Source organism: Gorilla gorilla, chromosome 11 (assembly GCF_029281585.2).
Source record: "Gorilla gorilla gorilla isolate KB3781 chromosome 11, NHGRI_mGorGor1-v2.1_pri, whole genome shotgun sequence".
Lineage (NCBI taxonomy): Eukaryota > Metazoa > Chordata > Mammalia > Primates > Hominidae > Gorilla > Gorilla gorilla.
In genome coordinates, this window is record NC_073235.2 from 76,552,042 (window position 1) to 76,564,637 (window position 12,596).

Here is a 12,596-nt window from a genome sequence, read left to right on the forward strand (position 1 = left end):
CTTTCAATAAATGTTGATCTATAAATTAATTAACTTTTTTAAGACAAATCCCTGGTATACTATTCTTCTGATTCCCATGAAAGACTTACTTTTAAGATACAATTGCAGCTGCCCCACACTGCCAGTTACTGTGTCATACACACGCCTTAAAATTCTGTAATCAGCAACCACCAGGTGCCGTATCACATTCAGCACACCACAGTCAGTCAATACAGACATCCCCAAACACACCAAGGCTGGTTTTGTCAAATGTTTTATTGAGGGTAGACATCTGGAGTACTGTAAAACATGCATTATCTGTAGATTCAAAAAGGAGCAAGCCACATTGTCCTCACTGTCAAATGTGTCAGGCTTGGCATACATGATGGAGATTAATGAAGTATCATGAGAGTAATATGGTTCCTGAAAAGCTTCTACAATTTGGAGTAGGGTCTTAATCACGTGAAAAGCAAAGCTGTTCACATTTAGTGAACTTGCATTTCATGGAGGGGGGGGGGTACACAGTATTTTAATTTTAAAACAAATAAAAATAATTTGTTTGTCAAAGATTCCCATCTCCCCAACTTTATTTGTCGCATTGGTTTTCAGAAATTTTAATTTTTTAAAAATCAGATGCCTTTTGGAAGTTGTATGTTTATCTGAGCAATAACTAAATTTTATTTCTTTTTCGGTTGTTGAGGTGTGTTAAATTTGAAGAAGATAATATCTCCATCTTCAACAATATAATTTCTGCCTTGTTGTCTGTACTTTCCAGCAGCCTGCAAACAGAAAATATAGAGGAAATGGGTTATTAGTTTACAACTAAATACCTGGGGTAAATGGTGGCAGCAGATATAAAAAGTATTATACTACTTGGGTGATATAAAAAAAGAAAAAATGAAATATAGGAAGGCATACAAGTTCAAAACTAGACTTGGAGAGAAGCAAAGTATTCTTGATTTGGGCAGAACTAGATTTTCCATATATACATAATCATAATGTATTCTCCACTAAATTGTTGGTACATAAATGTAATTATACCAATATCATTAAGTTTCATTACACGCTGTTTATGGTACATTTCTGATGTGTCTGCAAACATCCAGCAAGTCACTGTAACAAAACAGATCAAACCAGGCAGAAAGAAAAAGACTATATAACTAGTTAAAAGCTGCTTTATTTGCTTAAAGAAATCCTTTGGTGACACTGGTGATGCCAAAAATATAGTTGGTGTAAGGAAAATTATGATCAGTTGTTGTGTAAGATTCTGAACTACTTCCTTGTAGTTTTTAAAATTTAGTCTTGACAATGTGTATACATAGAAGTATGTACTAGAATTCATCATATGGTTTCCTGACTAATGGCCCTAGTTACAAGGAGACTCTAACAGGTTGCAGTTGCAAAGACAGATATTTCTTCCACTTGTAAATTAGTCAGCAAAGCAACTGATTCCACCTGCTGGTATGCAGATCCAGACATGCAATCTGCTGGTAATTTCAATAGAAGCAAGCAGCAGTTCCAGAAAACCAGGTTTAGTCCATGGCATGAACTTTACTTTACCATAAGTAAAACAGGCTCTGCAGCACCCACACTTAACACTGCACACAGCTGACATGGTCTCACATGACCCCAACCATCGACTCCTCAACAATAAGGACTTGAGGATCTTTTGGGGGAAATTCTCAAAAGTTTTTCCCTTCTGTTAGAATGTATTGAGAAGAAACCTTTGCCCAACAGGATTAGTGCTTCTCTTTGAAGATATTGATAAGAATGTTCAAAGCCAAGTGAAATTATACTAATCTGTAACAAAAACACTAATAAAGATCATACATCTGAGGGTAAAATCAACAAACCAGATTGCAGAGCCCTAGTAAGCATATTTTCAATTATCTAGACCACATATAAAACTGTCCTGATTTTAACAGAATATAAATATATGAAGAATATATAAAGCTTATTTCTAAAAAGCCAACGTAACGTACCCTACAATTAAAGGCATATGTGTGTGTATATATATATTTATATTTATATATATATTTCATATATGACACATATGTGTGTATATATATATAAAAATACATATTTTCACGTTTTTATAAAGACATGCAATGTATTGAAGGCCATAAGCTACTTATTTCTAGAATCTATAGCCCACTGTTATAAAACTATATAGACAATATAAATCAAGTACATATTGACATGACATATTAATGTAACTTTATATACTTTGCTACCACTCAAGTTTACTATTAATTAAAAGTGACAGTGTTCCTTTAAATTCTCTAGAGACCATTTAATCCATTTCCACTGCTATCAGAAACACTGGTTGAAAAAAAAATCAATACCCATTTGTGAATCTTGAGTATGTATTAAACAAGACACGTCTAACCAGTTCATTTGCACTTGAAAGCAGCCATCTGTAGAAGCCAGCTTTGCCTAAGCAGATATGATTGCTAATAATGTGATATCCCTGTAGACTACAAAGCCCACACAGAGCTATTCAGTATATAGTTCACAGCACTGGCATTAAATTAGTTATGCTGCACTGGTGTTAGAAATACATATACATACATACATACATACATACATACACGTATACACAATTTTGCTCTCAAATCTAAAACCTACTTGATAATCTGCAAGTAAACATTTGTTGCATAAAGGAGCAGAGAGCAATTCCTAAATGCTTCATTTTACTTGGACTTCAAATTTTGAAATATTAGTTTTGGAGGTTAAAACAATGTAAAATATTTAATGGTATCCTAGGTGAAAATGTCAGAGTCAACCTTTTCTAATTTATAGTATAAAAGCTGCCAGTTAGTGGTAAATAGTCTTACAAGCAGGAAATATTATTTTATTGGATATTATAAAGTTTCTCTCAATTGTTAAAGGAAATATTTACAATTCATCTATCAAGCTTATTACAACATAGATCTACTAAGGATTGGTAAACAGGCTTACCATTTTAAGAGTATAAAAAAAGAAGCATCTGATCTCTGAATTCTAGTAATAGAAAACATCCTCATTTTTATCTTCCTTATGAAAAATAGATATGCCAACATGATGTAGCATGTTGACAAATAATCTGAGATTTTTGTTCGTCTAATTAGTATTCCTGACAAAGTTCAATCTCAGTATTTTTGCACACCTACCTATATCTATACAGATGCCACCATCGAAAAATTAACAACTGTGTTTACTTGTAAACTGTTATTCCTTCCACTCTTTCAAAAAAAAAACAAAATGGTTCTCATTCAACATTGAACCAATTATACCAAGATTTTCCCCCTCCTCTTCCTGGTGTTCCAACAGTTCTATTAAAGTCCTGCTGTTCAGTATGACCTTTCCAATGATACCAATGAAAATAAAGTAAACCTGAAATAAACTTTTTTGTATTCCTTTCAACTTATGAAATAGTAAACACAAGAATCTTCTTTAAATTCTATAACATTTACTATAGTAGTCTTCAAATATTAAATTAAATTAAAGAACCTTCCTACAATGTCAGTTTAACCAGCTAATCTATCTATATTAGAGATTGCTAGATTTCTCTAAGTAACATCTAATAAATCAAACAAAATTAATTTTGCAACAGAATTTACATTTAAAAAGTCATCTACTACTCATGTATAAAACTGCTTCACTATTAGTGTCTGCAAACCAAATTATCCTTATTAGCTAAAATAAAGCACAATTTTGGACCTGCCCTCTAGTGTTGAGAAAGCAAATCAAATCCCCAAGTATCTTTAAACAACAAACAAGTAAAACCATGAAGTTTTAGAAAGAACAGCTTTTATTTAACTTTCTATCTCTATTCTTGAAGTAATTATAAGCATATATATTATACTTCAGATATTCAAATGTAATAAGTACAATTTTTCATTGGCCATGAGTGAACAAATTCTTCGAAATTATTTACAATTACTTAAACCTAATTTATTTTATTTTCAATTATAGAAAAAAACTCCACAAAACTACTGAGAATTCACACATTTTTAAAATGATCTAAAAGTATGTAAACATCTATAGCTCTTAAGTCAGTTGATAGTAACACTAAACGCTGATCATCTTATTACTTTATTTTAGACTACACTCAGTTTAAAAGATAATTATCATTCATTTTTATCATGAATAACTTCGCATCCATCAGTGGAAACATTGTGAAATACAAAAATAAAAACAATTCTTTACCTTGACTGCATTTTCAGAACCTTCCTCTTTAAAATCTTCGTATTTCATTACTTCAGCCATAATGAATCCCTTTTCAAAATCTGTGTGAATCTTTCCTGCAGCCTGAGGAGCCTTAGTCCCTTTCTTTGAAAAGAAAGACCAGAGAAAACTAATTGCATTTAAGATGATTGATTGTGAGCATAGAGTTTCTTTTCTCTGATCTGCAGTTGGGCTCAACTAGAACTTAGTTTAATATCTGTTAAGATGTCAGGTATATAATTAGTACATTTTCAACACTGGGTAGTATCTGTGCAGCAGATTTAGCATAGATCAGTAGATATTAAAGAAGCGTAGCTTTGTTTTTCCCAACAGTCATCCACTGTTTTATTGATTTAGAAGCAGTGGTCTGGTTTTGGTGTAGGTTTCATTTCGATTTTCTATTCCTCACAGTGGAAAAAAAATAGATTTTTAAGTAACTTTCAAGCTGAATTATCAAAGGTTTTAAAAAGATAAAAAGCTCTCAAAATTTCAGCTCATCTAAAGAACATATAAAAATCAATATACAAAGGGACATTTTAAAGGCATTTCCAACAAATCATGTTGGAAATCTACATTCAGCAAATAATTGTGAAACTCTCAAAAAATTTTGATAATAAAATTTTTGAACATTTTGCATAATATTCCCTGCCTCTAACCGTCATGAAGGAAATTCAAGTTGATATAGGGAGAGAAATGTCTTATAATTACCCCATATGTTATATTACAAGGATATATATTCCACACACACATAACCATGGAAAGAAATTTGAGAAATAACGGTGACCTAAAGGCTGCTTAATAAAGCATGTTAAAGTGATAAGGAGTCTGACACTAGAAAGCACAGTTTTTACAATAAAAGATGTATTGGGTTAATATAGCTACTCACTGATGCTTACCTGACTAAATATCTTAGCACATTAAATCATGGATACTTACAATCAGTCTTAAGATAAACCAGCTTTCACATTTTCAAGCCCAGAACATGCTATGTTTCCTACCTCCACATACTTAAGTTAGAAAGTTTTAAGGCTTTAAAATACATCTTTAAAATATATAGTAAAAATAAATCCTGGCAATTTGTTTACCAACTTGGATTTGCTTTGACATTATTTTTAAAATCTATATAAAAGGACCTTGGTTAGAAGTCAATCAAACATTTTTTTACAAAGGGGAGAGGAGATAAAAGAAAAGTAAATCTCACATTCACACAAGGCATTTAACATTATGTTAACTGCCTCCATGTTTCTATCCATATTAAATCAAAATACATGTAACAATAAATTACAGTAGTCACTGAAAACAGGAATCAAAGCACCACTAAAATTTATCGTGTAGCATATATTTAAAAAGCATAATAAAAGACTGAATAAGACACTATTTCTAAAAGTTCTGGTATTATTTTTATATTCTGTAACATACTATTTAGGATCACATATATTTCAAAATATTTTTCAATAGTAACTACTATGTTACAATATATTTAAATTTAAAAGCAAACCATTACAGTTCAGTTTCTATTGTCCTCTGGGAATAAATTAGTCATTCTCTCTGTCGTATTCAGTATACATCAATTTTTAAAATACATATCACATTTTTAAAGAAGTAAGACTGAACATATAACACTGAAAATAAACATTACTTCTATGAATTCAAATTTAAAAAGGCATGAATTATTACACGTTGAGTTTAGCTTTTTGAGCCCAACTGTGTATCTATGAAGAGCATAATGATGTCATATTGCCTTTATTGCTGAAAATGTAATCCGAGCAAAGCAAAGGAGGAAAGAACCACCCGCAACCCAAACAAACTTAGCGAATACAAAATGAAAAGCAACATCAATTTCACTGCAGACAAACCCAGTCACACAGATTAAGCAAGCACAATACTGGTGCGTCTTATCTCTGACCACAGGAGGAGGGTAGACAGATTCTACAGGATGAAGAAATTCAGACTATGTAATAGGCAGAATCAATTGTTACCTGCCTCAATCAATGCCGCTCCACTTTCACTGTTCAGCAGCTCACAAATAATTAAAGTTATCCTGGACAAAAACCTCATCTGTAATGACTAGCTAACCGCCACCATGACAAACTTCAAAGTCAGTGATATCAATCTGAATTCAATAGTGTGGAACTGGATATAGCTGATGAATAAGTATGAATCTTACCCTGATGGTCCATGCACGCACTTCATCTGGGCCTGCAGTGAAAAAGTATTCTAGCTGGAGTGCTGCAAACCCAGCCTTAATGATCTTTGGCAAAGCACTGAAATCAAATGAAACAAATTCACCCAACACATAAGTTGATTGTGCCAGAAATTGGTATAGAGCTAAAATTATTCATTTCAAGCAGAAAATGTTAAAGATAGTAGTAAATGACCATTCATCTTTCAGAATACACTTGAAGGGTTCGGAAAGCAAGTAACTGTTTTTAAAAACCTCTCTTCTAAAATTGGTTTTAATTGTATTAGCCTGAAGATATTATTTTGAATTGTTTGCTATTTAAAAAAAGAAAAATTATGACTATTTTCATCCAAAATTAATTATTTCCAGGACCTGGGCCACAAAAGCAAAATTATTTGATTGAAATCTGATATTTAAACAATATATTACTGTTACTCAGAAAAAATTATGGCAACTGATTCACCCTTTCCCCTCCCCCACTGAACATGACGAAAGAGTTTTGGCGATCATTCCTTCTCAAAAATATACATAACTAATACCTATGTTATAATTAAAACACTGTACGGAGATGACAGATGACAGTTAAAAACTTAATTTAAAATAAATCTTTTCACTCTGTCTCATGGTAAAGAAAGGAGAAGATTCCCTCTTTATAATGGTAATTACTCTGTCATTTATTATTCTATCAGCGCAAGCAATTAAATTACTGCAAGGAAATAGTTGATAATAAAGTGTAGGGAAAATGAATGCTAATTAACCTTTGTGTCATGTTCGCTTCCAGATACTTCTGTCTCTCCTCAGCACTCAATTCTTGCAACTTGAGTTCCAAGGCCCCACTAAAAGGAATGACCAAAGCACCTGGGTCATACTTGTCCACCCACTCTTTAATTTTTATCAACCTGTAGACAAAAAAGGGCACAACATTATCTTGTAGTGCATGCATGACTGTACCACATTCATTATTATCAAGTAGCACATACATATTCATAAGAATTGCACGGTTTTATGATGCCATCTTTTTGTGTATAGCTTTCCAAGGTCAAGGCATTAACAGGCAGCAACTGCTTCAGGTATATGCCATAATATTTTACTGTAACCTAGTTTTACTTTAGCACATTATCTATGGAAACTATTATACAAATATTTAAAAACTTTTTTTAGTTACACTAAAATTGTTCAGCATTAACACCTGTACCCTTGAATAAAGCTTCCATTTTATAATTTTTTGTTTTCCTTACTTTACAAAGTAAATTTTTAAAAGGAGAAGACATAAAGTTCTGTTTGTACAGGAATCATACCTAAAAATACCAGCTAATTCTGAAGAGCCCTTCACAAATAAATAATTTGTTCCACCCAGATATCTATATGCCTGGTTTAGTTCCTTCATGGACTAACAGAACTCACAGTGGTCACTGGTTTTGAGGAAGATTTTTGCTAGCCAGAACAAGCACGTGCAGAAATACAGATTTACAAATATAGTTGATCACGTACGCAGCTCTATGAACCTGACTTTTGTGAGAACAAGAATAATAGAACTGCAGAGGAAAGAAATTCCTTTAATCACAAAGGATTTGGAAAGCCAAATCAGTTAGGAAACTGATCCTAGTTGTTACCTGAAAAGACATTATTGAGTCATTTTTTTTCCTTCCAAAGCATGGAGTATTTGGCAAAGTAGTAATTAGAACATAAATGAAATAAGTGTAGTGAATATATTAATTAGGTTCAGAGCCTAACACTTTCCTAGCTTTTTATTACTGGGCAGGTTACTGAACGTTTCTAAGCCTCAGTTTCCTCACTTGTAAAAATAGAGATAATAATAGTACATATTATATTGTAAGGAACCTAGAAAAGCCTGCAAATAGTAAAGAATTAACAGCAGTTACTATTATTAATTTTCCTTCTCAGATAATGATAGCATACATTCCTATGAATCTGGAACTGAGTTTAGTGTGAGACTATATATTCCATTAAAATTTTTATAAAATTATGCTATAGGCTTACATAATTCCACTAGCCTGCTATATTTAGACAAAGGTTTTAATAGTTATTATGGCAAAATGCTGTGGCAGAAGTCCTTTAAATAATTAATGTAAATGCCACTTTAGGGGAAAAGAAAAACAAGAACTAAGTCACAAATCCATCAATGGCAGGGAAGCAGAGTTATTAGAAAATTAAGACTATGGCCCATTGAGCAGGATTTAGGATGGGAGAAAGGAATGAAAAACAATCACACAAGAGTTTGTATATGTTTGTTATACAAAGGTAACTACTTATTTAATATGTTATTTGTGGTTTTCAATCTTCATAATAGTATTTTTTCTTTTGTTCATATCCCAAAAAATGGACCAAGTCCTACGATTTATGTTGCCTTTAAAATAAAATTCAAACTAGATGTTTTCTTATCCAAAATTAAGAAGGACAGGTTAAAAAAAAGGTGGGGGGACTGAAATTGGTGCTTCCGTCTCCGTTAACATTATGGTATTCTAAGTTACTTCACAGACTTACACTATTCAAACAAAAGTCTATATTCAAATGTTATCATCAATGGTTTAGTAACATACTTTTATTATACAAGTTAAAATCAAATATGTAATTTTAAAAAAGCAGATCACATGCCAAATAGATTCAATGAAAGTGAAATAAAACAAGCCCATGTAAAAGGAGAATATAAAAATATCATACACACTTTATTTCATAAATATGGTCAACAGAACTAATAAAACTAGAACTGTTATGAAACAACAAGATAAGAAATAATTACTTTAGCTAACACATCAATTCAGAATAACAATAGTCCTACCCTGTCATTTTAACAGCCTTTCCTGCAGAGTTCTCAGAGGGATTATTTGCATTCCTCAGGTGTTCTATTGTACAATTCAAATGAATAAAGACTTACAAATCATTCCTCTACCGCCAATGTGAGACTTTGATCTGGTGAATACACTATTGTACCTTAACTATAATTGGCAAAAAACCTGACAGTGTAGAGCATCACAAGCTTAATAACAAAGGAGAATATCTCAAAGTGTTGACAGATGATCTTCATAATGCAGAAGCAGAGCTGGTACATTTTAGCAGTAAATGAGCACTGAGGTCTAAAGGTCTCTAAAGTGACTGACATCAGACCTGCTACAGCCTCACTAAAAGAAAAAGGTACCGTAGCACTCTCCCGTAAAGTGAGTTAGGCTCTTTGCCTGCCAGCTTCACTTTTGTGACTTTCACTGTCATAGAAAACACAGGGAAGATGAAAAGTGAGTGAGGTTCTTTGGCTGTCTGCTTTACTTTTGTGACTTTTACTATCAAACAAAAGTGGGAAATGTCCCAAAGTGATTTTTAATTACATCTATGAAATAAACCTAGGGTAATTAAAAATATTATTTGATTTCAAGATTACAGACTGAAATTATGTGGTGTATCTGTTAGGTCTGATGGTTACAAAAGTGTGATAATGAGGCCAAGATCACAAGTCTGAACCCCATGGGGACCAGTTACCTTTTGCAGAAAAATGTCTATTCTCTTGCTACAAACCATACCCCAAACTATAGCTAGTCATCTCAAAAATGTGTGCTATTGGCACGAGGGATATAGAAAATTAAAGTTGAGCTCAGTACCACTACTAGAAAAACAATTCCAAGCCATTCTGTCGAAGTGCCTGAATAATAATCTCTATGTACAAATGTTAGCAAATGTCTAAAGAAAGTCATCCAGTTGCTAGTGATCAAAATAATAATGATATTGTCAAAGAATATCAAATTATATGGTGGGTGGGAGGAGAAGGAACAGTAAAGACAGTAGACCCCTAAAGAGTTAAACTGTAAAGCCTTTCATAGACTTCATTTTGCAAATCTGTCTTGAGCAGATTACTGCAAAGGGATCCATCCTTCCTCATAAGCAGCCAAAGACACATTTGATTTCCTCAGTCTTAGGAGTAACAAATGGAAAGTGGAAATGCCATTAGTTGTATTTTTCTCCCCGGTAGTGATTCCACAGCAAGGGGACAAAGAAAGGACAACTAGTTTTAAGATAAAAAGGATGATACTTTGAGATACACTGGCAGGTTGTGGTCTACAATAGGAGTCCTCAACCCCTGGACTGTGGACTGGTACCAGGCCATGGCCTGTTAGGAATCAGGCTGCACAGCAGGAGGTGAGTGGGGAACGAGCATCACCACTTGAGCCCCGCCTCCTGTCAGATCAGCGGCAGCATTAGACTCTCATAGAAGCCCAAACCCTATTGTGAATTGCACGTGCAAGGGATCTAGGTTGTGCGCTCCTTACGAGAATCTAATGCCTGATGATCTGAGGTGGAACACTTTCATCCCGAAACCACACCCCCATCACCCACCCATGGAAAAATTGTCTTCCATGAAACCAGTCCCTGGTGCCAACAAGGTCGGGGACCGCTTGTCTACAGATTCTTCGGCAGAATGAGACCATTAGTATTAAATTAATATCAAATTTCCAAAAGATCGTGTCTCAAATTTACTTTTAGCCTTGTAATCTGACTTTCTTAGCCAGTCTTAAAATTCCAGATCCCAAAATTTGATTTTCCCAGGGTTAGTTTACATTGTTTATATTTCTTTTCCCAGATATGAATTTTATTACTAAACATTCTATTTGTTTCTTCCAAATCTACTTGCTTTAATTGGGTAATATTTTAAACTTGTTTAATAAGTTCTTTGTCCCTTTCAACATTAATTTGCAAGTTCTTTTCAGACTGCTTTGACTTATAGTTTCTTGAGTATAACTCCCCTCTCAAATCCCCCTGTCCCCATTTGTCATCTGCTAATGATCTTTCAGGACAGTTGGTTCCTGCATATGGGCTATATTTGTGTATGTGTGGTCATTTTGGCAGCTGCAGATATGTACTAAGGGAGTCTGGTGGTCCCCAGGATTGAGATGTATCTATGGGGTAGTCTTGTGGTTACTTCTAGGGAGAGATCTACGGAGGGTCCTGGGATCCAGGGAAGTTTTATTAATGTTTTTAGGCTTAGTGTTTCTGCACTAGGTTATGGGTAATGCTTCTTACAGTGCAGTCTCAGTTTCTAATTTCCTGAGAATAACAGTTTCCTCCCTTGTTTGGAAGCAGGGAGGGGTATTTTTCTAGTATCTGGTCATGGAAATGACAGCTTCTTCTGGGCTTTATGAGTGGGCCTCGCTCTAGTTATCTACAGCCTGGAAACTGTTCCTTGACTCTTATTCCTATATGGACACTAAAGCCTCTAAACCACATACGGTAGCCCCCATTTTTCCGATGGGGATATGTTTCAAGATCCTCAGTGGATGCCTAAACCCTCGGACAGTACCAAACCCTATATATACTATGTTTTTTCCTGAAGCTGAAAACTTTCCACCTTTTCACTTAAAGGAAGCACTTTATGGCTTCTCTTTGGCATATCCAAATTGCCAGTATCATACACTTAATAATGCCTTTGGGGCCATTATTAAGTAAATTAAGGGATGCTTGAACACAAGCACCATGATACCTTGACAGTCTGGATAACCAAGACGGCTACTAAGTGACTAATGGGCAGGTCGCATCCACAGTGGATACGCCGGACAAAGGTACAGTTCACATTCGGGGGTGGTGGTTCAGGATTTCATCAAACTACTCAGAGCGGTGTGTAATTTAACACTTAGAAATTGTTTATTTTTGCCCATTTAGTATTTTCAGACTGTGGTTGACAGCGGGAACTGAAACAGCAGAAAGCAAAACTGCAGATAAGGGGGAGCTGCTATATTAGCTCCGTTTTCTCTGAAGGCCAGGCACTGTCAACTTCATTCTCTACTGTTACTGAGTTTCGTTCTTGTTTTTGGCACCTAGAGAGTCCTTTTCTTGCTTTCAAGTCCTATTGTATATTCTTTTTTTTTTTGAGACAAAGTCTCGCTCTGTCGCCAGGCTGGAGTGCAGTGGTGTGATCTCGGCTCACTGCAACCTCTGCCTCCCAGGTTCAAGTGATTCTCCTACCTCAGCCTCCCGAGTAGCTGGGATTACAGGTGCCCGCCACCATACCCAGACAATTTTTGTATTTTAGTAGAGATGGGGTTTCACCATGTTGGCCAAGAGGGTCTCGGTCTCTTGACCTCAGGTGATCCACCCGCCTCGGCCTCCCAAAGTGCTGGGATTGCAGGCGTGAGCCACTGCGCTCGGCCCCTATTGTATATTCTAAAACTACCACACCATCATCAATACCAATTTTTTCTGATTATTGTTTCTGGTGTTTCTA

At 34.6% G+C, this 12,596-nt stretch overlaps 1 protein-coding gene across 2 annotated transcripts in view; it reads right to left on the minus strand.

Annotated features, from left to right (window-relative positions):
* Window positions 1-237: 237 nt before the first annotated feature.
* Window positions 238-12,596, minus strand: part of OLA1 (Obg like ATPase 1) — a 173,521-nt gene continuing 161,162 nt past the window's right edge. For both annotated transcript variants that reach the window (XM_004032814.4, XM_004032813.4), the window contains 4 exons: window positions 7,129-7,269; window positions 6,356-6,452; window positions 4,171-4,293; window positions 238-758 (listed from right to left, as the gene is read on the minus strand). In XM_004032814.4, the coding sequence (XP_004032862.4) occupies window positions 657-758; window positions 4,171-4,293; window positions 6,356-6,452; window positions 7,129-7,269 (463 nt within the window). In that variant the 3' untranslated portion in view covers window positions 238-656. The remainder of the gene's footprint in view (window positions 759-4,170; window positions 4,294-6,355; window positions 6,453-7,128; window positions 7,270-12,596) is intronic.